Consider the following 27,782-nt stretch of genomic DNA (forward strand, 5'->3'; position numbering starts at 1 on the left):
TATAATCGGTCTGGATGGAGCACGCTTCCAAAGAAAAAAAGATTTAACAAATTGGGGCAGACAGGTGCATACAATCAAGTGGGGGATTGTATCCTTGCCTATTGTTCATATGGCTACAGAGCACGGATTCTCCCGAGTCAAGAAAGCATTCCGACAAGATGATGTAATAGTAAAATAAATACCTAATTGTGTCATATACTGCCCTGCAGCATGACTCAACTTTCGTACCTGACATACAAAGCATCGATGAAATGGGGATGTTTAATTCCTGGAGGTTTCGCAGCCTTGAAGCCTTCGACAGCTTCCTGGACACTCCAGCCCATTTTTTCTACCAAGTAGCAGCAGATGAGGAACCCTGTTCTGTTGAAGCCGTAATGGCAATGGACCGCTATTAACGGATTCTCTACATTTTCATTGCTGGACAAAATGTCATCTACCAATTGAATGAACCTTCTAATGGCAATCTGGTCTGGAACTACTTTGGACACTGTGGCACATTTATAGTATTTGATGTTCTTCAACGTCTTGGGACTGTAGGGGGGTATATCGGCAGAGATATCTACAATGGCTATGAGATTTCCCTTCGGTATACCTTCAGCCCTGTTGTCCTTGTTTGCACCGTAGAAAAGGTCCTCTACTATGGTGGGCGAATGGTGGCTATCTCCCTCTCTGAGAGTTTTCATTCCAAGTAGAACTGCTACATCTTTACCATTATGTCTGGTTATGTTAGTGGAAATAGGTTTCAATTGCATCCACTTCTGTTCATTTTTCAAGCCCCATTTGTCGCCAGAGATTTTGGCTTTTACCTTCAATACCCAAGCAGGCGATAAGTGCAATCTTTCAGGGAATTTCGACTCTATGTGATTTAGTATAATACCACTGATGAATTCAGGCTTGGCTAATAGTAATGAATGGCCCGCATTTGTTACTTCTATGGCCTCAGACACCTTTCTGTCAAACGTCTTTGTTAAGAAGTTCTGGGTCTTGTGGATTATCTTTGCAGCTGTCAATCTGTCGTCGGTACCTCCAAGAAGTAACGTTTTCTCGTAGACGGTTTTGTCCTGGGGGTTGTCGTTGAAGTTGGAGATGGCTTCTATCAATTCAGAGTACTTGGCCTTGTTGAAGCCTCTTACGTATTTAAGTATCACTTCTGAATTGACATCCATGTTCCAGCGGAACTGACGTAGTTTGTTGTAGATGCTATTAGAGATGCCTGCGACATTTCCCAATTGCCGCAATACGCTTGTGCTCTCGAGTCCTTCGAGTCTATCCCAGGTTCTGAAGAAGTTGAAAAATGCTGGGAAGTATGTGAAAAACGTAAGCATCGACACCGTTGCCGGCTTGGCTCCTTCCTGGGACTCGATATCGTCTTCAAAATCTGGTGGAGAAAGCAAGATGAGTCCTTCTACAGTCTGTTTCGATAGTTTTCTAGCGAGCTTGACGCTCAAGTGGGTCCCCATCGAATGGCCCACGATAACGATTTTCTTCCCCGCAGGAATTTTCTGTTGAATAAGTTCAAAGATGATGTTTACGATGTTGTCTGTCTTGAAATCTTCCCAAGACATTCTTTTTACGGAAGACGATATTCTTCTCTGGTCTTCAGGAGAGATCTGTGATACCGATTTACGTTTGGTTTTTGTTTCAAAGCTGAGCTTGGAGTTACCAAACCCAGGGAGATCGAGGGCTATGATCTCCAGACACTGCGACAAAAGACCCATTAACGGCTCGAACTGCGACATTTGTCCTCCTAGTCCGTGAATGAAGACAAGAATAGGTGATTCACGGAGCTCTCGCATAAGATCGAGATCATCTTCAGCCGCCGATTGGTTTGTTTCGTTACGTAAGAAGCTGACAAGAGGATGGGGCACATGTACGGTGTTTAAGGTTACCGAATCGACGGAAAGTGATGGTTGGCGAGACAAGTCTACATCGACAATCTCGGTGTATTTAGCCACCAACGAGCAATCGTTGGGTTCCGATTCGAGCACATACTGCTCAAATGTATTGGGATAGCCTAGAAGGGCAATTCTGGAGAACTGATGGAGTTTGGACCAAAAAGTGGCTGTTTTCTCGAGTTGTTCTGATGCCAACTGCTTAAGTTTGTCAGCTGCGAGGTTAGAAGACGAGCCATTCTGTGAAGAGGAAGCCGAAACGGCAAGGAGCTCCAGCACGTCGTCCTCTGATACAGACGACAGCATGGTTGTGGCGATTTGTGTGCAATTAAGTGCAAAGAGGAGGCAGTCTTGGAATTGTGGAGAAGAAAAGAGGCCAAATAAAGATTAAACTGAAATCGTGCAGCTAGATAAACTGCTGTAGCAGAAGGGGCGACATTGTGGTTGGCGCGACATTGTGACGTAGACAGATAGCGAGGCAGTGGTCAGAATATATTCAGCATTTGATAAATATTCCACATGTTTCAACCTCCAGCAAGTTGAGGAATTCTGCGGAAATGTGTGTGTATTTATATTCGTAAGATATTCCTTGACTCTCTTAAATACTTAAACTTTTCTCTCGTACAATTTCCAAATATTCACTCTATTATTTCTAAATATATTCTGATTCTTTTTCCTGCATGAAGAATCAAAAAAAACAAAGATCAAACAATTAGCAATTAGCAAATATTCAAGGCTGTAGCCTTTTCTTTCCTGGCATATCACATCCATCGTCTTTCCAAGTGACACGTCGCATTCTCCACATGTCACGGCGGTACTCGTTTTCCGACGACGGTAACTCGTTTGAGGACCTTGAGACTTCGCTCGATAAGGCCCTCAACCATGCGCTGAACAACTTGTTCAGTTATACCAACACCTCCAATGGCCATGGCAACGGATCCAGGACAAATTCGCAGGGGTCCGCGGGTGCCATCCCGCTCGCAACAATGGCTCTGTATCCGGGGGATGGATCCGGCCACGGTATGGCCCGCTCAGCGTCAGCCGAACACAACGACTCTTCACCACTCATAGCCTCCAATCTCTACGCTAATCATAATAGACTGTTTCTGTCGTCAGCATCATCGCTCAACGCCACGGCCCGTTCGTTGCTGATGCTGCTGAAGCGCTTTCTCCGGAAAGCGCTTGGCTTTTTCCGTCACGCTCATCGCGAGTTATCCCTGAACGGCGACAGACTCCGACTCTCTAGTGGAGATGCTGCTTTAGGCTCCACCTCCGTCGGCAGAAACGGGTCTGGTCCCAGTTCTGAGTCTTCACAACGGTTTATCTCGCCCCGAAGTAAGTCCACTACAACCACATATCCCTCTAATGCCATCTCGAACGCCAAATACAATCCCATCACCTTCATTCCCATTATCTTATATGAGCAGTTTAAGTTCTTCTTCAACTTGTACTTCCTCGTCGTAGCTCTCTCACAGATCATTCCTCAGTTGCGGATCGGCTACCTTTCCTCGTATATTGTTCCGCTCGGGTTTGTGCTCACAGTGACAATGATGAAAGAAGCGGGTGACGATATTGCCAGACGTCGTCGTGACCGTGAACAGAACAATGAACTCTACGAAGTACTCAATCGCAGCTCTCCTTCGGCTTTAAGCAACGAAATCAAGTTGATACCGTCGCGCAATTTGAAGGTGGGAGACTTAGTCCGACTCCACAAAGATACGCGGATTCCTGCTGACATGGTCTTACTTCAGACTTCCGATAAAGACGGATCAGGAGAAGCGTTCATTAAGACTGACCAGCTAGATGGAGAAACTGATTGGAAGCTCCGAATTGCCAACAGTGCTTCCCAGTCGTTGACAGACATAAATCTGCTAATTAACAACATCTCGCTTATCGTAGGAAATCCCACTAAGTCTATCCACCATTTCAACGGAAAGTTGATTTACCATCCGCTGCTGGCAGCAGGCTCTACACTGCCTACCTCCAGTAACGAGACCATAGCATTAACCGTCGACCAGACATTATGGGCCAACACGGTCTTAGCGTCTGGAACAGCAATAGCAATCGTAGTGTATACCGGTGTAGAAACGCGACAGGCCATGAACACCACCATGACGGGAGTGAAAACGGGCTTGTTAGAGTTGGAAATTAACAGTTTGTCCAAGATTTTGTGTTTCACGGTGTTTTTGTTGTCTGTGGTTTTGGTCTTGGCCAATGGGTTTCCCTTGAAGTCAACATGGTACATTGATATCATGCGATTCTTGATTTTATTCTCTACCATCATTCCGGTTTCCTTGAGAGTGAACTTGGATTTGGCCAAATCGGTGTACGCCTCTCAGATCCAAAAAGATGACGAGATCCCTAACACCATTGTCAGAACCTCGACGATTCCCGAAGATTTGGGCAGAATCGAGTACTTGCTTTCTGACAAGACGGGCACTTTGACACAGAACGATATGGAACTCAAAAAATTGCATTTAGGTGCGGTCAGCTATGCTGGCGACACCATGGACATTGTTACTGATTATATAACTTCAATGCTATCTATTCTAGATTCCAAGCCTTCCGGAAGTATGAAGAAACGAGACTTGGGATCCAAGGTGTGTGACTTGGTCTTAACTTTAGCACTCTGTCACAATGTGACTCCTTCCTATGAAGACGAAGAGGATGAAGCAGCAGGCATCGTTACGTACCAGGCCGCTTCTCCCGACGAAATCGCCATAGTCAAGTTTACCGAGTTGGTAGGCTTGAAATTATACAAAAGAGATAGACACACCATTTCTTTGATGCATTTGGCTACGGGTAAAACTTTTGACTACGAAATCTTATACAACTTCCCGTTTAATTCCGATACCAAGAGAATGGGTATCATCGTAAAAGATAGCCAGCGAGATGAAATATGGTTCATGCAAAAAGGAGCCGACACGGTCATGACCACAATTGTTAACTCTAACGATTGGCTAGATGAAGAAACTGGTAATATGGCCAGAGAAGGACTAAGAACTTTAGTGATTGGGCGTAAGAGACTCAGTTCGATCCTCTTCAAGGATTTTGTCGAGAGTTTCCAAAACGCTTCTTTGGCTATGCATGACAGAGAGGCAACTATGCAAAAAATTGTCAGTCAATACTTAGAGCAGGATCTAGAGCTCTTGGGATTAACTGGTGTTGAAGATAAGTTGCAGCGTGATGTGAAGACTTCCATTGAGCTCTTGAGAAATGCTGGGGTCAAGATCTGGATGTTGACAGGTGACAAGGTTGAAACTGCCAAGTGTGTTTCGATCAGTGCCAGGTTGATTTCCCGGGGCCAGTATGTTCACCAGATCACCAAAATTAACCATCCGGATCTTGCTATGAACCAGTTGGAATATTTGAAGACTAACACCAACGCTTGCTTGTTGATTGATGGTGAATCGCTTGCAACGTACATGAAGTTTTTCAAACACGACTTCTTTGAAATCGTAGTTAAGTTGCCAGCTGTAATCGCCTGCAGGTGTTCTCCACAGCAGAAAGCCGACGTTGCCTTGATGATTAGAGAAATCACTGGTAAAAGGGTATGTTGTATTGGAGACGGTGGGAACGATGTCAGTATGATTCAATGTGCGGATGTGGGTGTGGGTATTGTAGGAAAGGAAGGAAAGCAGGCATCATTAGCAGCAGATTTCAGTATCGATCAGTTCTGTTACTTGCTGAAGTTGCTCTTATGGCATGGCAGAAACTCGTACAAGCGTTCGGCAAAGTTGGGACAGTTTATTATCCATCGTGGATTGTTGATTTCTGTAGCGCAAGCTGTATACTCCATTTCCAGCAAGTTTGAACCTCTAGCCTTGTACCAGGGCTGGTTGATGGTAGGTTATTCTACTGTGTATACCATGGCTCCTGTTTTCTCGTTGACTTTGGACTGCGATATAGATGAGCATTTGACAAGGTTGTATCCCGAGTTGTACAAAGAATTAACCTTGGGCAAGTCGTTGTCGTACCGAACCTTTTTCATGTGGGTAGCGATTTCATTATTCCAGGGCAGTGTGATCCAGCTCTTGTCGCAACAATTCCAGACTGTCAAGTTGGAGAACTTTAAGACCATGGTAGCGTTGTCGTTCTCGTCTTTGATCTACAACGAGTTGATCATGGTAGGTTTGTCCATCAACAAGTGGAACAAGGTAATGGTTAGTACTATCATTATCACATTCTTGATCTACATAGGCTCGGTTCCCTTCTTGGGCGAATACTTTGATTTGGAGTACGTTAGCTCTGTCAGCTACATCTGGCAAGTGGCTGTGCTCTTGGCCATCAGTTTGTTCCCTGTCTGGTTGTCTCAGTACATTAATAGAAAGTTGAGACCTCCTAGTTACGCCAAGGTTCAAACAGACTAAAAAATCAGATGTGATGCGGTTGCAAAGTAGTAACGAACAAATAATTTAATGTCTAATCTAATACAGTATTTAATGGTAGTAGTTAGTGTAGAGTTGGCTGATTCTAACGCTTCTTCAAAATCAGGTTTGTACTGTACTGAATCCAAACCAAAAGCTAAAACCGAAGCTACAAACCACGTCGTACCATCGTATAGCTCGTTCCACTCATGCAATCCGTACACGTCTGGAACATCTCCCAACACGTCTGCCCAACACGTCTTATTTACAAATTCAACTGTTGGAGCCATTCCGTAGTTCGAGTTCCCATTGGCTGGAAATGAAAAATAAACGTGTTTCGGAGTTTCTCAACCTCCATAAAGAGACTCGGACGTGTTTACCAACAAACAAAAATACAAAAATTAAGACGTGTGACGTGCTCAGGAACGACTGAGCTGCGACATGAAACAATAGAAGTTGCAACAGGAGATCACATTACCAGAAATGGAATGGCTTTGCATTTCCACCACGAAGCTTTATCTGGGCAATAGCCGAACATCGGAACAATTCGCAGCCATTCTTACCCAGAAACGAGACCCAGGCTATGCCTATACGATGGATCTAGACTCAAGGCACGAACGAAAGCCAAACGACCAAACAGATCTCAAGGACAGTGCTGGCCCCGAAACCAGAAGGCACAGCGTGGAAAGAGAAGGACCAGGTGAATTGTGGGGAATCCGGAAAACGAAACCTATGGATCTATAGAAATGCGCGGGACGAGGTTCCGTAAACAGAAACCGCCGTCGGAACAACAAGCCGACATCCATCGCCAGAAATCTCGCATGGTAGCGCTCTGAATTTTGGTTGCGACGAAACCGAAGAACACAAGACCTGACGTTTACAACTTAGGGATACCATACGTTCTTGGCCGTCGTATAGTGCTTTCAACTTGCACCATGGGCCCCTACTGGCTGGGAGCTCGCCTGCACCGCGGAAGTGGGACCATCAGGGATCGTACCACTTGCAAATGTTGAGAATGGAACGCCTGCACACAGTCTATTATGCAACAAACACACTATTTTGGCACCAAAGTACCAAGTATGTAGTCATATTTAGTAAGGAGGAATAATTGTTGTGGCACCTGTTTTAGTTGCGTTAGGCGAGGCTGGATGGAGTATATAAGCAGCGGATTTTCTTGACCGATTTCAATTTTTCCAGTTTGTTTAACGTCACTTTGATCTACTAGCATTTCAACTGGATTTACCCGTTGCTTGACACACCCTCCTGAATCTGTCTTATCGTCTCGCCTGGTGCTCAGACTAGCTAAGTTTAATTTTGATTATTCCGATTCTCATTTTTCACACCCATTTCAATCCCACACAAATGAAGCCAATCAACAGAAGTTCTGCCGCTCTTATCTTGGCCTACCTGGCGTTGTCGGCCACCTTGCCGTTCTTATTGTCGTACAAGGAATCGCACGGGATAGAGCCAAATACATACAAGGGAACCATCAGTTCCAGGTCGCTATTCAACAAGATCTAAACCACTTGATTTATTTTTTTCATGTTAGTTTAACATCTTTGGGGTCCTGGTTGGTTCTGGTTTGCACTATAAACATCGGCATTATAGTGAGTCGACATCGCTATCGTTGCTTGCGGTTACTGGTTATTCATATTTAATTCTTCACATAATTCATCTAATTTACAATACGTTTTAAGTACCTCCTGTAGAAAGTAGTGATTTGCTAGAAACAACGAAAAGTTTGGTTTAATTTAGAACAAAAATGCCAACAATACTACAACATAGTTACATATGATTTTGCAAGGGCCAGTGCCATTAGAATTTCGCTAATGAAATATTAACTATTAACAACCATCCTAATAGCTAGTATCCAGTTACCACTACTTTAATATCTACTTTTTAGTAGCTACCAAAAATAATAACCATTCAATACTGTTATTGAGTAGTTACATTTTAATTTTCAATTTATGTTACCATTTAATTAAATAACCATTTTAATGACCATTTTAATAGCCAACCATTTATAACCATTATAACCATTTAAATAACCATTTAAATAACCATTTTAATACTAACCATGACTGGTTACGGCTACAATTTGAATTCCGCTCTCAAGAATAGCCTCCGCCTGTTTTTAGCTTTTTACTACCTTCCTGTTTATCACTAGAGATAAACAACCTTTTTAGCAATCCATTGTGAATCTCACTAATTCATAGATCACTAACTAATGTCCCCCCCAAAAAAAAAATGAGCATGTGTCGTGACGATAACTAACAGTTTCTAAGAAACTCATAATTCACCATGTCAGCAGTGGCCGGAGGATGGTGACCAGCATGATACCAACAATTAACTCCAAGTTAACTTCGGATTGGAAATCTTCTTTTGAGGCTTGAAGTATTTGGCGTTTTGTTCTCTGTTACCTTATCGCTATTGTTCCGAAATTTCGGAGCATGCACCCGATTACTCATCAGGCTAATAAATTGCGAAAATTTCACTCCGAAGCAATCTGTGGAGAATTGCGATAGCAGCACCCCTTTGGCAAAATCAGTCGATATCGCTAGTAGATATGACTAATAGGGATTGTAGTCTCCTCATTGGGTAGAAACGAAGATTTCTCACCTTATAGCTTTTTGATGGGGGGGTTTGTGGGTGTTACATACTAAATAAGCCATTGCTTCGAAAGATATTGAGTAGAATCACCAAAGTTACCTCCACACATGTAGGCATGGAAATTGAAAAACCCGAATAATATTTAGTTGGGTAGCAAGTGTTCCTCAAGCAGCCCCACTGTTGGTGTTCAGGGTTCTTATGGACGGAAATTTTTAGAAGTATCGGCTTGCACTTCCGCGTTTCAAACGGAACCTTGTCCCCTCTATACCCAGCAAGAATACGGATTTCCAGTCTCTAAAAAATACGTTCACTCACATATTTCCAAGATAATATATGGGGTAGACGAAGTTGGTCATTGAACTTTAATTAAGCTTGAAGTTCCGAAAGCCTCAGCAGGCTGTTCCGAGTCCTCTAGAGAATGGGGATCTCATGTTACCATGTCGAATCGGAAGTGAAGAAGCACTACTCTTTATCGGTATCCCCTAAGAGTTAAAGTAATCGGGGTTCACTTCAAATGAAAATTCGGAATAGTTAATTAGTTTTAGAATTTTCATCAGGTGTTGTATATCCTTTGTTGAATGCTAGCCACTTCAGAAACTATCATTGGCTGGTTCTGTGAACTTTCGTATGTTCAAAATCTTGCATTGAGACAATACCCCAAGACATGGATCATCCATAACTAAGAATCTTAGTGAATCCCCGGTTTGCTGTTGTAGAGACTTAGTTCCATAAGGAATCTTTGTTCTACTTTTGTTTATTTTTCTGTAGTCCATTTTTTGCACCCAAATCCAGAAAGCATAGGAAGTGCTACTTGCGGTATCGTATGAGACGCTAATAATATGAGTGTTTTCTAATTCAAATTGAAAACTTTGAACTCCAAAGAATTATATCGCTATACTCGATATCTTGTTCCTCTAGTACTTGTTCCTGGTAGAATTCAATTTCCAACAGCACGATCCACAACAATAAGATTTGCCAAATGAATACTAATAATATTAATACTAATGAACTATGTACACTGTAGAATAAGGCTATTTACTTCTTGACCCAGTGGGCGTCGCCTACAAAGTCTTTTATGCTCTTGATACCGTTGATGGTATCGAATATGGATTGTTTCTGAGCAGAGTTCAAACTGCCGTTCTTCATGATCTCGTTCTTGGAAAATTCGGCCTGAGCAATATCTCCCTTGTACGTCTTGGAGTCGAACTCGATAGGCGTCACCTTACCTTGGACAACAGACTGGAATCTACTGGCAAACTTGGGAGCATCTAATGTCAAGTTGAAGTTCTTCTGGAGTAAGAATCTATTTCTAGGCACATCGTCGTTGGCCAACTTGTCGATGATTTCCTTTGGCATCAAGTATGGGTATTTGGACTCGATCAAGGTTTCTTTAGTCAACGAGGCTAATCTGGTGCTTGGTGTGACATTTGAACTGGCTACTTTTCCGTACAAGAAGGTGTTACCGTTGACTTGTGGCTTCAACGATTCGGCGTGAAGAGTCTTACTTTCTATGCGCTTGGCTACAGTAGGCTTGGAGTTTACGGCAGATCTTTGAACTGGAGCTCTGGCTTGTCTTCTAGGAGCAGGCGATCTTGCAGAAGAACCAGTAGAAGAGGTTGTAGAAGCAGAAGATGGAGCACTACCAGATTCAGATTGGGAAGTTCTGTTTCTGTAAGGTCTCTGAGGTCTTTCACCAGCTGGACGAGATTCTCTCTGTTGGTTTTGGTTTTGGTTTTGGTTTTGATTCTGGTTTTGGTTCTGGTTCTGGTTCTGGTTCTGGTTCTGGTATCTTCTTTGCGGTCTGGCAAAACGGTTCTGTTGTGAAGCTGAAGCCAACGGATGGTTTTCGATGATGATCTTGTCGCCCTTTTTCTGAGTTCTAGAGACAGAAGAGATACGATCGCTTTCTTTGGCTTTAGTAGTGATAGCATCGACTCTTTTCAACAAATCTGACAAGAAGAGCGCAGCGTTCTTGGAAGAATCCGAATTTGTAGCGTAAGAACGGCTCAAATGGGATGCCGACACGGACGAGCCGCGAATTACACTCTTGGTGGCAAGCATTGTCTGGCAGTGACTACGAAGGTGTGGAGTGGCTCTAAAGAAGACTATTTGGTTAACTATGATCGTTGAAATTTTTCAGTTTGTATGGTGTGCATGGAGTTTGGTGAAAAATTGAGTGGTAGAAAAAAGATTATGAGGAAGAATATACCGCGAAAATTAGAGAGCCAAATTGAGACCGATAAAGTGAGAGAATGGTAATGCTAATGAATAATATAAATAGCAGGAGAACTCCAATTTGAAGCTCTGTAGATAGAAGAATCAGAGACAAATAGAGCAGATGAATATCAACTTCCAATTGTAGAAATTGACCAGCAATTGTTCTAGTCTAGCCCAGTAGGAGCACTTAACTATTAATTTTCGTAGCCATGGCTGGGCAACGACATCCTTAACTAGAAAGTCAGCAAAAGGCCGAACACTAACAGATCTCTTAATCCGAATAGACAGCCATAGTCAATGGTAAAAGATTCCGAATATACGGCCCTTATGGACTACATTTCAATTGCAAAATTGGATCAGCATACACAGTGATTTTGTGTAGGTGCAAAACACGGTAGAGCCAATTAGCAAGCACACCAAGAGCCGAGCTGAGCTTACCCGAATGTCCAGAACCTCAATTCTGTGTCTACATAATTCAATCGACCAATCCTCAATTGACGAAGTTGTCTTTCAGCACCAGTCTCTCATATCCACCTCTCCCTTGTTCAGTTCTTCTATTCTCTCCAGCTTCTCCTACTTTACTCTAGTAATTCAATAAATCCACGTGACCCAAAGCTCACCCAATGGATAGAAACGCCTGCACATAGTACTTACCCGGCCATCCACCCGTCCTTCTCCACCAATCACAGCACGTTCTGCCCACCGCTCTCCCACCGGATCCCGCAGTGGTAGGTTCGCACTGAAAAAAAATTGTATGGGCGAGAATTGGTTGGTTGAGAATGGCCCTGGGCGATTTTTCATTTTCATCGGATCTCGAATTGAGTTTTCATTTCTTTCATTTTTCTTCTTTTTCATCTTTTAGTAACACCACAATTTACTAACAAGTTACAATGTTGTCGGCTCGTCCTGTTTTGCGTACTGCTGCCCGTTCTGCCGCCGTTGCTGCCAGAACCTTGAGAGTTGTAAGTATTTGAATGAATTCTCGGGATGTAAATCCAATAGTAAAATCAATAGCATTCAACAACTTCCGTAAGAAGTCAACAATAGTCCATGATTGTCTCAACAACATCCAACAAGGATTAATCGCCGAACAATTGTAGATATCTGTACACTGACGAATACCATTGTCGTCCGTGGGCATTTTCTGTTTTTGCAGTAGAAAGTTCTGGCAATTTGAATTATTGATTCAACAAAAGTCGACGTATGTTGAATCAGAAAGTCAATTCACCACACAATTGATTCCCTAAGGCTGAACTGCTATCCTTATTACCATCACAGTTATTCCTTCATTGAGTACCATTAATATCGGCATTGTTGTCTTCTTGTTATTGTTTCTTACTATTACTAAGTTTCCTGACATGTACTAACATCTTTAGGCTCGTCCAACTCTCTTGACTGCTCAACGTTTTGCCTCCGCCAAGGCTGCTCCAACTGAAGTCTCCTCCATCTTGGAAGAAAGAATCAGAGGTGTCTCCGATGCTGCCAACTTGAACGAGACCGGTAGAGTCTTGTCCGTCGGTGATGGTATTGCCCGTATCTTTGGTTTGAACAACATTCAAGCTGAAGAATTGGTTGAATTCGCCTCCGGTGTCAAGGGTATGGCCTTGAACTTGGAACCAGACCAAGTCGGTGTTGTCTTGTTCGGTTCGGACAGATTAGTCAAGGAAGGTGAAACCGTTAAGAGAACCGGTAAGATTGTCGATGTTCCAACTGGTCCAGAATTGTTGGGTAGAGTTGTCGACGGTTTAGGTAACCCAATCGATGGTAAGGGTCCATTGAACGCTTCCTCTTCCTCGAGAGCTCAAGTCAAGGCTCCAGGTATCTTGCCAAGAACCTCTGTGTTCGAACCTATGCAAACTGGTTTAAAGTCTGTTGATGCTCTTGTCCCAGTCGGAAGAGGTCAAAGAGAATTGATCATTGGTGATCGTCAAACCGGTAAGACCGCCGTCGCATTGGACACCATCTTGAACCAAAAGAGATGGAACAACGGTGCTGACGAATCCAAGAAGTTGTACTGTGTCTACGTTGCCGTTGGTCAAAAGAGATCCACTGTAGCCCAATTGGTCCAGACCTTGGAACAAAACGATGCTCTTAAGTACTCCATCATTGTCGCTGCCACTGCCTCGGAAGCCGCTCCATTACAATACATTGCTCCTTTCACTGCCTGTGCTATTGGTGAATGGTTCAGAGACAACGGTAAGCACGCTTTGATTGTCTACGATGACTTGTCCAAGCAAGCTGTTGCCTACCGTCAATTGTCATTATTGTTGAGACGTCCTCCTGGAAGAGAAGCTTACCCTGGTGATGTTTTCTACTTGCACTCTAGATTGTTAGAAAGAGCTGCTAAGATGTCTCCAGTCCACGGTGGTGGTTCTTTGACCGCTTTGCCAGTCATTGAAACCCAAGGTGGTGATGTTTCCGCTTATATTCCAACCAACGTTATTTCCATTACCGATGGTCAAATTTTCTTGGAAGCTGAATTGTTCTACAAGGGTATCAGACCAGCTATTAACGTCGGTTTGTCCGTCTCCCGTGTCGGTTCTGCTGCTCAAGTCAAGGCCATGAAGCAAGTCGCTGGTTCCTTGAAGTTGTTCTTGGCCCAATACAGAGAAGTCGCTGCCTTCGCCCAATTCGGTTCCGATTTGGATGCCTCTACCAAGCAAACCTTGAACAGAGGTGAAAGATTGACCCAATTATTAAAGCAAAAGCAATACTCTCCATTGGCTGCTGAAGAACAAGTCCCATTGATTTTCGCTGGTGTCAACGGTTTCTTGGACGAGATTCCTCTTGAAAGAATCGGTGAATTCGAAGAATCCTTCTTGGCTCACTTGAAGGCCAACGAAACCGAAATCTTGGAAGCCATCCAAGTCAAGGGTGAATTGTCTAAGGAATTGTTGGAAAAGTTGAGATCCACCACTGAAACTTTTGTTTCTACTTTCTAAGTCTTTTAGTAAACTTTATCACCACCAAAAATGAATAGAAGAACGTCGCATTGAAATCAATTCATGGTGTTTTGTTTTCTGGTGTTTAATTCTTGGAAGACATATGTAATGTTTTCTCTATTCTCTTTAGATGACTCCACTTCCGTTTTCAGGCATTTATTTGAACTTTGATTTATTGCTATTTTTTTACTAAGGTGTCGGCTGGTTTCCTTCGGGGAGCTACTTGCACATCAAAAAAGAAAATACTCATATATAAGAAATACAAGTATTCCGTATTTAAAAGGAGTAATCAACTCTGCTACACTCATATTGTTCGTGTGTTCTTTGAGTCATGCTGCTTCCTCTCATTATTCTACTCTCAAACTGACTGTTTACTCTACTCGTTTCTTGTACTATGAAGAATATGTTCCAGTTTTCCTCTTAAAGTGCTTCCTTTTCTTCCAAAATAGGTAGATCAGAGTTTCTAGGAACCTGAAAATGGTAATTGTTAGTACATAGTTTACAACCAATGTACTGCTTAAAGTACTGTTTAGTTAGGTGGTATTCCAATTTCCAGATCTATATATCTTCAAATCTTCAAATCTTTATATGTTTATCAGTATCAATTGGCACTATATCTTCAGCTGTGCTTTTTTGTTTCATATAACAATTTTGGTTGCTTCCTTCACCACTTCCGTTCTACTCTTTCTCCTTCAAGATCTTGCCGTCTGTCATACCATATATCAAGCCATATATCTTACGATTCACCACGCTATTTATTCTCCTCGCTTCCATTTTGCAATCGACGTGTCTTACGATTTACTCCTGCACAGACCAATATGACATAAACACATAAAACAACCATGTTTTGCTAATTGGAATCCTATTGGAAACTTTCCTTGTTATTCGCTGTTCCTTTTACTGGTGATATTCGCGATGTCTTTGGTAGAACCTGTGGACCTCGTGTCTAGAAAATTGAATTGGAACGATTTGTCGAGCGACTCCTACGTGGCCTTCGAATTGCCTGATGCTCTCGAGAGTAAAATCAACAACGATAGAAACTCCGGTGATTACCTGGAAAAGCTGGAAAATAGTTCTAGATTAAAAAGCGACTCACCTTCGTCTTTGAGCTCTGCAGCTGAATCAGCCGATACTATTTTACCATCCATTGATAATGGGGAGTTGGACTTCGAAAAGAGTGGAAAATCTGTTATTGATACGCACATTTTTAGTGAGAAGCTGGACACGCTTACTAGCAAATTGCTGGAAGAGGCTCAGAGGAGGAAGGAGAAAAACAGAAAGAGACAAGAAAGAAGAGCCCGTCAGAAAGTGAAGAAACAGCAAGAAGAGGTAGCAGCAGATTCTAAGAATGAGTCAGAACAAGCCAACGAAACACCAGAATCTAAAGATCAAAATGATTCTGAGAAGAAAAAGAAAAAGAATAAAAAGATCAAACAAACTTCATCACCTACATCTGGTTCAGAAACTCATACCGATGCTATAAATGATAAAATAGCAGAAAACGTAGAAAAATTGGAAGAGACTAAAGAAATAAAACAAGAAGATATGGAAGCAACGCAGATTGTAAGTTCGCCACCTAATAGCGAACGTGCTTCCATTAATGCTTCCCCGTTCAAAACTTCTTCTCCTGATCCATTGCCTTTTGAGATCAAACTTAGGTCTGTGAAAAATTCCAACATGAATGTGAGATACCCGGAAAGCTTGCCTGAAGTTCAGCCAATCAAAACTATCATAGGTGTATCTCACCAACAGATTTTAAAGAAGATGAACATGACTGATGTCAAGATCAAGATCATTGTGTCTTCGTCATCTATTTCAAAATACGCTTCAACAGCTCTTTCTTTCACCAAGAATCATACCGACGAGCTTTTTGACGATCCAGTCAAGAAGGCCATCTTTGTAAAATTGTGCATTAATGTAGCCTTGAATGAAGCTAGAGGCTTCTCTTCGACCATTGTACAGCACCCAAATCTTCTTCAACTTTTTGGTTCATACAGCGAGATTAACTTGGAAACTACTCGTACCAAACTCACACCACCCACCAAGAATGTTCATCAAAATCATCTTGATTATTCCGTTCTTCTGTACATAGGGTGTATTCTTTTATGGGCAATTCATTTGCAACGCCAAGCCAACATTGAGGATCTCACAAAAGCCTTGGATGTTGATGTCCAACAGAAAGATGTTTTGGAACGTCTTGGTGGATATCATCTTTGGGACAGGTTGAACAAAACGTCCAAGATGAACTCCAAGAGATGGAAGCATGTCATTAAATTCAGGCAATCATACCCATTTGAAGAGGATCAGTTCATGTTGATCTTACGTTTCATGAAGGTCTCCGATACAATTCCATGAACGTCTGCATTAGAATTCGTATAATTTATTAACTTATCTTATTAATGTATAAATTCAAACTTAATTCTATTTCTTTGTCAATGGTACTTTCTTTGGTGATTTGACCTTACTCTTGATTCTTGTAACCAAATATGCAATGCAACCAGTGAATCGGAAGAGTGCCATGATAGCCACCATCCACAAGATTACCGTCAAGAATATTGTTGATCTGTTCTCTGTATCGACTCTAGAAGAACTGTCTTTTCCAAAGTAGTCAAAGCCTCCAGTATTCAACACTGCTGTCACAATGATGGAATTAGTAAACATCCAGACAAGAACTGTCATCGACCTAACAAATGCGTAGTAATCCTCGGAGGAGGTCTTTTTGGTATCACCGCTATCGGGTTTGTCTTCTGGCTGGTTGATCTTGGCCACCTGCTTATTGTATGAGTCGTTGATTTCCAGAGGTTCCACAGAAACATTGAATTGGAACCGGAAAACACCGTCTTCGCCTTTCTCAGCCAGGGCCAACTTTACTCCTCCAGTATCTCCCTTAGTTCCCCATGAGATATCATCGATATTGCAGAAAGCGTAGATGTTGAGAATATTGATGTACGAGGGGGAAAGCAAAAGATACTGGATAAATGAAGTGAACATGTGAGCCGGTTGAAAATATATGAACGAGGCTACGAAATAGAGCAAATAGGTCGATGATGTTGCAATGACCAAGTCTCTAAATTGGGCATTCTTGAAGAAAAGAGCTATAGTGATCTTGGTACCATCTTTCGTTATCTGATGAATAGAGTGTGCAGCCAAATATATGGCTGCGAATATCATGTACCCCATTAAGATTGCAAAGAAGTAGACAATTACAATATAGAACTTCTCCGTCCCTTTGGGCTTATTACCAAAACTAAGAACAAAAGTAGTAACCAATGATGCTAGGTAGAGCCAGAGGAAAATGAACGAAAATACTTTTCCTGGCTTGAAACCCAAGTCAGGATTGGCCAAGGAGGTGGACAAGATTCTGAATACCAAGAAGTATGACCCAATAGCAAACCATGATAACACGAGATTAACAAATTGATACAAAAATTCAATATGGAGCATTATCTTTCTAGAAATTGAATGAGATGAACCCCAAACTTTGGGAAAATGAACAAGAGAATAAATGGCTGCGAAAAAAGACCCATTCAACCATCTTCTTCTTTGCAAGATAAATTCTGCAAGCGATTCGGGTACATCTGTAGCGGCACTAGCACCTTTACAATATCTCAAGAGCCATCCACAATCTTTTTTGGCCACTAATTCGTAACACAAGATTCTGTCTTCGGCCAAATACATGTTTGAGGTGAAAACATTGGCTTCTTTCAGTCTCAATTCTTTCTTAAGCTGGTACTCATCGTCGTTCTTATCGAGCTCTTCGCTGGCATGTAAGAATTCGCCCTTGAAGTATTTTTCGAGAGGTCCATTACCATTGATATCATTTTGAAGAGCAATGTAACGATAAGCGGAAAAGGCACCTGGAAGCACCGAAATAAAACCAAAAGCAGATTCCATCGGCTTGTCCAAGATGTTTGACATTTTATATTCGAAGTTCTGAGCATAAACCATAGGATTAGTGAACATCTGTCTCGTCCGCAATAATGCCTTGATCTCTCCACAACATCCAGCAACCCTTGGGTCCATATCAAACTCCTTCCAGATACGGTAAAGGGATTTCTCCGTAGGCTGAGTACCAGCGTCTAACAATACTACGACTTTGGGATCAAGAACTTGACCAATTGCTTGAAAACACCACCTGTGAGAATTAATTTTCTTAGCGTTCTTCTCCTTCAAGCAGAACAAGAACTGGGTAGGAACAACTTTTTTCAGGGTCAATTCAACAGTATCAGTTACTCTCTTGATCCCTATTCTTGAAGTGTATTCATACATGTGGGCTTGCACGGGTTTGTCATTGACAGCCCCAGATGCCAACCCTTCTTGGTATACCCCCAAGCCAGCAAGTAAAGCTTGGGCCCTGTCGTTGATCTTCGTTCTACCATCACTGATAATACAAACAATAATCTTCTTCCAGGAACCCTCTCCCCACATCGAGGATCTCTTCTTGGATTCCATGTATTTAATATTGTCCAATACTCCCTTCAAAGTCCTTCCTAAAAGGACATCGTTCTCGTTGTACATGGTAATCACCACCATGATTTCCGTTTTCCTGGGAATAGCATAGTGTATTGTTCTTAACAAGTAACCTTCACGATAGAAATTGGATGGCCCACATGTCACTGCAGTATATCTCATGAAGTAAAACTCGTTCGAAAGTCCTCCACGTTCTGCTCCAGCTTTATAATCGGGATAGGTGCTTAACAAATTGGTTGCAACCGGACAATCCAAGACCAACTTACCATTGATACCAGTGGTGAAACCGGCTTTTGGCTGAGGCTTTTTGACTCTTTCATTTTCACTAAATTGCCCTTTGGATGCCTTTGGTGCACTTGGGGAGGCCCCCCTCTGATATCGAAGTGTTTCTTCATCCTGTCCTTCTACCACAAATGAAGGTACATAAGGAGAAGATTGAAGTGGTTGGGGCTCAGGAGATTCACGCACCTGGAAGGTCGAAAGGTTGTACGAATCTCCTTTGAACTCGAATCGGATGTTCTGGTCGTATGGAGTTTCTTCATTTCCTCTCTTTGGAAGGAATCCAGGACGAAAAATCGTCAATCCACTTCGATTTGGTTTGTTCTGTGGTGGGTATGGATTCATCTCGTATCTTTCTTCTTCAAAATCAGTATTGCTTGGGATGGGTGAAAAGCCTGGTGGTTGAAGATGAGAGGTGTTGAATATTGGTTGCTCCAGCGGAGGAGTTCTCTGGTCGTATGAGGAAGATCTGCCATAGGCTCCTGAGTTACTACGACTATGAGTACGGGGTGGTTCTTGAAGAATGTTAGTACTAGAATTAGAACCAGAACCGTGGGTTCCACTGTGGTCGCGGAGAGCAGAAGTGCTAGAGTTGTTGCTTCCAAATGGGTTTCGAAAATTGTCTCCATTGGGATTCAACAAATTCTGGTCGTCCCTATCATTGTCGGAGTACTCTGTGGGACGATAAGGGTTGTAGTAGCTCATGGTGAATGTTGATACAGAAGAAAGGAAAATTATACTTGATACTTCAATAGAAGAATTTACCTACAGATATACAAATAGAATATTTCATTACAAAATTCAGTACAAAACCCGAATAAGGACATACTGAGATGAACAATTGGTTAAATAATTACATCGTAATCACTCACACCATTTCGAGTATCTTGAGGCATAAGGGCTTGAGGTTAAGCCTCAAATTGCAACCAAATCCTGATTTGTGCTCATGCAGGTCTAGTGCGTCCTGAAATGCATCATGGGAGATAGACTATAAATAAAATGTGTATTGCTCTGTCTATGATTACCACCGCCTCATATAGTTGCCACTAACAGGTCGTTCAATGACTGTATTTTCATGGGATAAATATCCCACTGGGCCAGAATTAAAGTGTGGAAAAAGAATGACTAGAGCTTTGGTTGAAATATTCTAGTCCCCTCAATCGTACAGTCCATTCAATCTTTTTTTGGTAATGATATGGTTTTCAGAATTGTGGAAGAAACCTAATAAATAATTGCTATGGGTGATTCTGGACAGCGAATTGCAACCACTAATAAGCACTAATCAAGTTTTCGACTGTTTCAATAATAAAGAGCAATGGCGGGAAATGCTAGTCAAGGTACCGAATTGCATTTCAGGAGCAGATCGAGGTATATTCGCACAAATTAGAATTTAGTACATGGATTGTGATTTGGAAGCAAATATCTACCATCCCTTTCTCTCCCAATTATTTCTATGGATTGCTTTCTGATTGGAGAGGACAAATTCTAGTCTAGCACTCTCTAACTCGTAGCCTCCTTAAGGATTTCAATGATTTTATTCCCTCTGAATTATTTAGGAGGTAATATTCAACTCTTCTTATCAGGATGCAAAATAATCTTCGTAAATATAATTTTATTTTAAAAGTATACTTTCTTCTGTCCACGCTGGAGATTTTCAGACAAGAGGGGTGTCCCCTGGAATTGAATAAAGATACGAAAACATACCGATAGCCATGAAATTTTAGTGATTGCAATGCAGTCTGTGATCTCACTTTACGATCAATACTATTTATAAGAAAAGTGGCGCCTTGAAGTGCAAAACATTATCATTGATGAAGTACCTTCCAAACTTCTGCTAGTAGTCAATATTATAGCAAACATGGATAAAAGTACAAAAATAATCATAGGATGGCTAATTCGACTTCTTCAAGTGGGTTCAAGTGTTGCAGCGCTAGCTGTGTCGATTAGATTCCTAGTAGACTTTGGGTTGCCATTCGATAGAATAACCTACAGTGCAGCCCTTGCAGCATTTTCATTGGTATACCTTGCTGTTATAACTTTACTTGCTTGCAGCGTAAGATCAAATGCTTTCCTAATTGCTTTAGTTGATTTAAGTCTCACGATAATGTGGTTAGTGGACTTTTGCTTAATTATTACTTCATATTTTCTTTCCGTCTGCAATAAAATTAATGAATCGGCCTGCAATAATTGGTTAGCCTTGATTCCGCTAACAATAGTCAGCTGTTTAAGTTTTCTTGTCAGTTTTGTCATCAACTGTAGCACCAATATTATTCCCATTTGCAGAAGTAGGAATATCACGGTTGACACCTTTTCTATGTGCTTACTTGGTGGTTCAATCTTTAAAGATTCTGACCATTCCATAAAACGTACCCCATATAGTTCAAGTAGGGGAGAACACTTATTTTCAAGCAAAACAGACATAGTTGAGTATTCCAGGTAATTAGTGGCTAGATAGAGAAAAGATAGAAAAGTAAATATCTATTGTAGAAAAATTAATTGGATTTTGCAACTATGTTGTAGAAATTGAATAAAACTACTACTTTTGGAAAATTTATAAAAAAGGAGACTCAACTTTTGATTTCTAAGAGATTATATCTATGTAAATGTTACATGTTGTTGATGAGATTGAAAGGTATCTCATGATTATAACTTCCGAAATAACTGTTGTGGAAGCACAATCTTATACTTGTCTATTTAAAATTTTTATTGCTTTTATTATTGCTTTTTTTGACGAAATGGCATGTATTACGACTAAAGTCTAACCTATCTACTACAAAGTATATAAATCATCCTCTAGTCCATACCGAATGGTGGAGGAAATCCTAGGATAAAAACCTCCGAGTGAAATTACCTAAAAACTAGGTGATATCCTTAGAAAACTGTAGAAAACTTGACAACGGTATATGCTACCGGACTTGTAAAATGTTTAAATAAGACGTCTAGACTGCAAAATCGATACCCAAGTAGAAAGTGTTGACAGAGAGAAGGATTCCCTGTCTTCACTGTTCCGCCGTCGAACTTGAAATAAGTAGACAGTAAGGAAGTATCGATTTAGAGAAAGGAAAGCAGCCACGGGAAGTTCAAACTTACCAATGATGTTGTTTAAATCTAGGTTCATACCTTCAGGCCCTAACAAATTCCAAAACGTGCGGCTAGCCTCACAGTCTTGGTAGGTATGGTGAAAGTATTTCCGTCTTTCAATTGAGTTGAGGCACATTACACAATCTTCAAGAGCCTCCGGATTGCCGTGGCGTTCGCGGTGACCAAGGTGGACCCTGTGTAATTCCTCGGTCCCGTTGGGATGAAGAAGTTGTACTTTATAAAGAGCCTTCCAAAACTTGGGGTAATTGTCCTGTAGCAGGGGAAACTTTTGAAGTAGCGTACTGGAGCTACACACCGGTGCTTGTTGCTCATATTTGGCTGATCTACGAGTAAATGTCATGCGATCAACACGGCTGGTGATGTGTTTATCCCAGTCCAGCTGAAGTGGCGGATTACGCACCATCTCTTGTTTCTCGTTAAGCGTGAAAGGCTTTTTAAAATATGAATTAATCCAAAACCTCCTACCCCTTTCATCCGGGATATGGTAGCGGTTTTTCGGCTTAATGATGGTAAACCATGCTTCGAGCCATGCTATTTCGGCTCTGGTGAATTGATGGTAGGTCTTGTACGCTGACATTGCATGATCTTTGTTTTGGACCGCGTAGTTCACAAGGAAAAGGTACCACGGTACGATGTCCCATTTCAGGGGATCAAGTTGATTGCGTGTCGGAGGGTAAATTGTATCAATGAAGGATTGAAGTTTGTCACGGAGAACTATGAGATTCCAATCCACCAGATTCGTCAACGTTTCGTAGATAACTTTTGCCCGTCTTCCTAAGAGCTGTTGCTTGACATTGAGTAGTCCGAAGCCCCCTTTCTTTTTCAAGCTACTAAGGTTTCTGTCGCTAATGCGAGGGAGATGTCCCTTTACCATCTTTTTGATGTGCTTGATATTGTCATTTGCCATGGGATCATGTAGGTCTCGGAAGTAAATTTTCGAGAAGATGTAAGTATTGAACCCCGTGCATCTGAGATGAATTGGCAATTCTTGTATGGTGTGGAAATGTAGCTGTGTGGAAAGAGAGGAGATATACGAATCCCATCGGAAGCCGTTAAGCGGAACTCCGAGGTATTTGTAGTCAGTGGTGCTAATGTCAAGGACTTCAAAGCCAAGGATCTTGGTAACATCTTCGGGAGGTGCCTGGCCCCAGTGGCAGGTCCGGGACTTGGCGATACTGACCAACGAGTTGGATGCTTGTTCAAATAGAGTAAGTTCTTCTTTGAGAATTTCATGATCTCTGGTTCCCTTCACAAAAACTGTGAGATCATCTGCAAAGGCTGAATATTTCGCTGTTAGCGGTGGTAGATGGTCGAGTTGAATCGGAATTCCCTCGAGCCGACTCTGTAATCGTTGTAAAAGAGGCTCCAAGCAGAGATTGAAAAGGATAGGCAGCACTGGGTTGCCTTGTCTCGTTCCCTGTTTGAGTGGAAAGGTCTCTGACTTTGTGTTGTTGGTAAAAATGGCTGCAAATTGTTGTGTCGTTACCAGGAGCAAGATCCGCTTGAATCTGGGGCCAAAGCCAAGTTGGTCGAGTACTGCAGACAAATAGTCGTGCGATATCCGATCAAATGCTTTAGTCAAGTCCAATATAATGACATTTGCACTTTTCAGAGTCTCGGGGTCTTTTGATACTTTGTCGATGAGGGCCCGGAACCGTTGGATTTGAAAGTCCATCTGGCGTTCAGGCATAAAGCCGCATTGGTCATAGCCGATGAGGTCCTTGGTCACCTTTTGAAGGCGCATATTAAGGACCTGCGAAATCACCCTTAAAGAAGTATTAATAAGGGAGATGGGACGGAAATCATCGACCGTGAGGTCCTTACGTTTTCTCTTGGGTATCAAACGGATGAGAACTAGAGCCATTGACTCTGGTAATATTCCCGTTTGCATGATATTCTCCGCGTCCTTTGTTAATAGTGGGCCTGCCTTGTCCCAGATACCCTTTAGGAAAAGATAGGTCACTCCATCTTCTCCTGGCGTGGAGCTGTTGGCAGTCCGCTGTAATCCGGACGTAAGTTCTTCATATGTGATTGGCTTTTCAAGCTCCACACTGTCGCTGGCTGATACTTTGCGACGGAACAGCTGTACATACCTCCTAATGGAGAGTTTGGCTTCTTGGGCCTGGGAATCCAGGTAAAGCGCTGCAAGGTGTTCTCGTTGTATCTCTAGTATATCTTTGGTTGTGATGGCGGTGCGAGCCCGATCTGCGGTTGTGAGTGTACTCACAATTGTTGCTGCATGGGTTGCCCCTTTGAACCGGTCGTTGAGATCCTTGAAGATCTTTGGTGGTTGCCTCTCTTCTATTTGGGAAGTGACCGACTGTTGATTTCTAAGATAGCCTATTATTCTAGGCAATCGTTTTATGAATGCAGTGTAGTCGGAAAATCTTGTTTGTTGTAAGATACTGAAGAGATGTGTGTTGTCTAGCCAGTGGTCCTTTACGATGAAGCGGGGTTTTCTGATTTTTAAGGTCGCTTTTGGAAGGATAATAAGGTCTATTTCAACTGTTATATGAGTTGATGAGATTATGCCTTCTTTGTGTTGATGGTATCGCCAAACCCTGTCTTTAAGAGACGTGGGGAGATAGAGACGATCGAGGCGGCGACAATTTCGGAAATTGTCATTCGTGAATAATTTGATTTGAGGATCGAGCCCTCTGAGAGTGTCGTGGAGTTGTAAGCCATGGAAGATAGCATTGAATGCATCGCGTGATGCGACTTCCGTGTTTTGTCCGACGTGAAAGGAGTCAATTTCAGGGTCAAGGACCATGTTGAAATCGCCCCCTAGGCAGACGTGGAATGTAGCTCCTGCGTTGTTTAGTTTGAAGCTTTGGGTGATGATGTCAATTTGGGAGTGTAATGAGGTAAACAACTTGGCCTGAGCCGGATAGTTCCCGCTTGGGCCGTACACGGATATTATGAGGATGTATTCCTCTTTCTCCGTTAGTTTGATGATGGCGTCAGTTGCATAGGGAGCAAGGTCGGCGTCTAGATCAAGGTTGTTACTTGATATTTGCTGGAAGTGGGAGTACTGGAGATTTAAGATTATCCCAGTGCGTGATGAAGTGTTGGTGTAGATTAACTCCTTTTGGGAGTCTTTCAATGTATTCAGGAGCCCATGAATCCATTCCGGTGTCAAATTTGGCAGCGAAGTAGAAGAGGTTTCCTGGAACAGGTTGTTGTAGTTTAGGTTTTGAGAGTGGAAAACAGTTTCCTGGATGAGGAGAATGTCGCATTTATGTGCTAGTTCTCGAATTTTCGCAGGATCCTGGTTTCGTTGAATGTTCTTGGATCTAATCGTTATTAAGTTGTTGCGATGATTCACTTCCGATGCCTTTAAGGTCGGATTGGTTATCGCCGTATCTAGTAGATTACTCATATTAATAATCTATTGTGTTGGAGGGGTTGGCTTCGTGTGAGCCAATCGTGACAGTTACCGGTTGATGAGCCAAATTAGTATGGTCAACAATGTCCTGGTGTATACTTGGAGAGTCGACTTGTGTTGGGTCGACGCTTTGACTTTGAAATCTTAGTGAAGGGTCAGATCTTTCCATGTTGTCCAAAATTGTGGATTCCGGTTCCCCTAGAGTGGATCCTAGGGGGGAATCCGTGATATCCATGACTCTGGCAGGAGGATCTGTTATTGGCGGAGGATCTCGTAGTGTTGGGATGCGGCTGGCTGAGGTGTTTTGTGCCTGCAGTTCGTCGCGGCTTAAACTAAGAGTCTTATTAAGTGCTTCATGCACCCTTTGGGACTGTCTTAGAGTCTGACTTTTGTTGGAGTGGGAGAGTCCTATAATAGGAGAGTAAGGGGTCGGTTGCTTCCTTGTGAGAGGGGCTAGGCGACCCGAGTAGGATGGTGAAGAGATTGGGGTTGCTAGGGGTTTGGTTTTTGATGTGACAAGGGATTTACCTTGCTTTCTTGGGCGAGGCGTGATTGGTTGAAGGAGCGGTTGTGTTCTGGTCGGTTTGTTGCCAGCGGCATTGATTGTAGTTTCTGGGAGGAGCTCCATTTCTTGGTCCTGAACCTGGTGGCTAAGGATGACGGATGCTTCATCGTCACGGATATCTTCATCTTCGTCTGAATCGGTGTATCTTACTGTTTCGTCATCATCATCTTGGATGTATTCCCTTTGGATTTGATCTTGTGGTCTCTCGTTGTTTGAGGTATTGCGAGGTACCCCTGTAGATTTAGGGTGCATGATAGCTCTCATGGTTTGGTGGGAGTCAGGTTGTGCTGACTGGTTATGGCTCACGTGTTCTGTTACTCCCGATTCTGGGAGGTCGGCGAGTGGCGCGAATCGATTACCTCCTTGTCTATGTTGGGAGATTAAGGGTTGTGGTTCCTTTCGGCGTGGAGCGCCTTTGGTCACCGGGTTAAACCCATCGTCGTCCTTTTGATGTTGTTTGTATGGACGTGCGTTGTTAGGGGATTCGTTCTGATAAAAATAGGGTACCTTTGCCACCGGGGCCTTGAATGTTGGGCATCGTTTGGTTGAGTGCTGATTGGTGTGACATTTGAAACAGAATTGGTATGAGGAGATAATGTCTAGTTGTACACCCTGCATGAAGGCGTTCTTTCTGTTTGGAATCCTATCCGATTCCGTCGCAATCAAATAGAAAGCAGACTGGAATCTTGACAGAGTCGATCTGCCTTTGTGGAGTGGTACTTCCCTTCGGTGTTTAGCTAGAATATCGTATACGATAGGCTCTCGTTCTTCCCTGCGTAAAGACCTGTATTGAGGTACTTGATACGTGTCAAGCGTATTTGGGTTGAACATTGCTTCTAATAGATTGTCTAAGTTTTTGTTTCCAATTGGGGCTTTTATACCCACAAGAAAGACGTTGGGATAACTAGAAAGAGGAATAAGTTTAAGTGTAAATCTGTAGTTGCCTTCTTCCCCTGTGTAGTAAGGGTCGAATATTTCTTCAAATTTAGTCTTCAGCCATTTCTTTGGACCTTGAGATTTGAAGCGTGGAACTACAGTATTACTTTCAGTAATGGAGAAGTTAAAGTTTAAGTGCAGATTGTCCCGGATATGTATGTGGAAATACTCCTTTATGTCATAAATCCTTTGAGTGATTTGAAGTGTTTTCTCCAACTCTTCAATTTCAAGTTGGGTATTGTTGATGCCCCGCTTCAACTCCTGCTCCAGAGGGTCCCCTGGGGATATCTGGTTTTGGTAAAATTGAAGTGATTTTTTGAGACTGGCAATACTCTGCTCGGTGTGTTCTTCTAACTCATCTGACCTATCAGGTATAGTCTCCTTAAAGTGGGTAAGAATTATCCTAGCTTTGTCCTCGATGCTCATTTGGGGTTTTAACAGGTTCAGTCTGTATTCAAATGAGTCAATGTGGACTCTTACATCTAACTTTTCAGCAACGTTTCTGCCGATTGTGCTGAGGGTTGACACTCTTACCTCCTCAGGCGTATCCCAGTCGTCGAACCTTTTCTGTTGGCCCTTATAGTTTGCTTCCGATAACCCTTCTAAGTGACTGATAAGTGTCGAGTATGTGTCAAACTGGTCAAAGACTTCATTGGTGGTAGGAACGTCCATCTTCATCTGTTCTTGGAGGGCCTCCATTTTCAGTCTGTATGTTTGAAGTATTTTGTCGGATTCTTTATCGGGAACATCTTGAAGAATATCTGCCCATTTTGCCTTATTAGGGTTTGGAAGAGGAGTAGATCTAATTGCCTTGGGGTTTGAGGGATGAATCCTTTTCTTAGAAGAACTCTTTGAGGTTCCTAAGAGTGGGTATTCCTCTGCTTCAAGGTCTTGTGTATTTTTTTCTGGGAGTTTTGTATTTTCGGAGTTTTTTTGGTTTTTATTTAAGTATTGTAAGGATTCAGAATTTTTTTGGGTTTTTGTATTTTCTTTAAGTTGGTGTACAAGGAGAGAATC

At 42.3% G+C, this 27,782-nt stretch overlaps 5 protein-coding genes across 5 annotated transcripts; 3 read left to right on the forward strand and 2 right to left on the reverse strand. All coding sequences in view use genetic code 12, as the record gives it.

Annotated features, from left to right (window-relative positions):
* Window positions 1–215: 215 nt before the first annotated feature.
* PICST_52018 (predicted protein) lies at window positions 216–2,198 on the reverse strand (the record flags this gene model as incomplete). Its single annotated transcript, XM_001387957.1, has 1 exon — window positions 216–2,198. The coding sequence occupies one exon, from the start codon at window positions 2,196–2,198 to the stop codon at window positions 216–218; it is 1,983 nt and encodes a 660-aa protein (XP_001387994.2).
* Window positions 2,199–2,695: 497 nt separating this feature from the next.
* Window positions 2,696–6,262, forward strand: NEO1 (ATPase that leads to neomycin-resistant protein when overexpressed; the record flags this gene model as incomplete). The annotated part of the gene is made up of 2 exons (XM_001387562.1): window positions 2,696–3,166; window positions 3,200–6,262. The coding sequence occupies 2 exons, from the start codon at window positions 2,696–2,698 to the stop codon at window positions 6,260–6,262; spliced, it is 3,534 nt and encodes a 1,177-aa protein (XP_001387599.2).
* Window positions 6,263–11,941: 5,679 nt separating this feature from the next.
* On the forward strand, window positions 11,942–14,305 carry ATP1 (F1F0-ATPase complex, F1 alpha subunit). The gene is made up of 2 exons (XM_001387563.1): window positions 11,942–12,048; window positions 12,463–14,305. The coding sequence occupies exons 1-2, from the start codon at window positions 11,977–11,979 to the stop codon at window positions 14,026–14,028; spliced, it is 1,638 nt and encodes a 545-aa protein (XP_001387600.1). The 5' UTR covers window positions 11,942–11,976; the 3' UTR covers window positions 14,029–14,305.
* A 638-nt stretch (window positions 14,306–14,943) lies between these two features.
* Window positions 14,944–16,383, forward strand: PICST_28712 (predicted protein; the record flags this gene model as incomplete). Its single annotated transcript, XM_001387564.1, has 1 exon — window positions 14,944–16,383. The coding sequence occupies one exon, from the start codon at window positions 14,944–14,946 to the stop codon at window positions 16,381–16,383; it is 1,440 nt and encodes a 479-aa protein (XP_001387601.2).
* Window positions 16,384–16,449: 66 nt separating this feature from the next.
* CHS2.2 (chitin synthase 2.2) lies at window positions 16,450–19,482 on the reverse strand (the record flags this gene model as incomplete). Its single annotated transcript, XM_001387958.1, has 2 exons — window positions 16,450–19,256; window positions 19,284–19,482. The coding sequence occupies 2 exons, from the start codon at window positions 19,480–19,482 to the stop codon at window positions 16,450–16,452; spliced, it is 3,006 nt and encodes a 1,001-aa protein (XP_001387995.2).
* Between the last annotated feature and the right edge of the window lie 8,300 nt (window positions 19,483–27,782).

Source organism: Scheffersomyces stipitis, chromosome 1 (genome assembly GCF_000209165.1).
Source record: "Scheffersomyces stipitis CBS 6054 chromosome 1, whole genome shotgun sequence".
NCBI classification, from domain to species: Eukaryota; Fungi; Ascomycota; class Pichiomycetes; order Serinales; family Debaryomycetaceae; genus Scheffersomyces; species Scheffersomyces stipitis.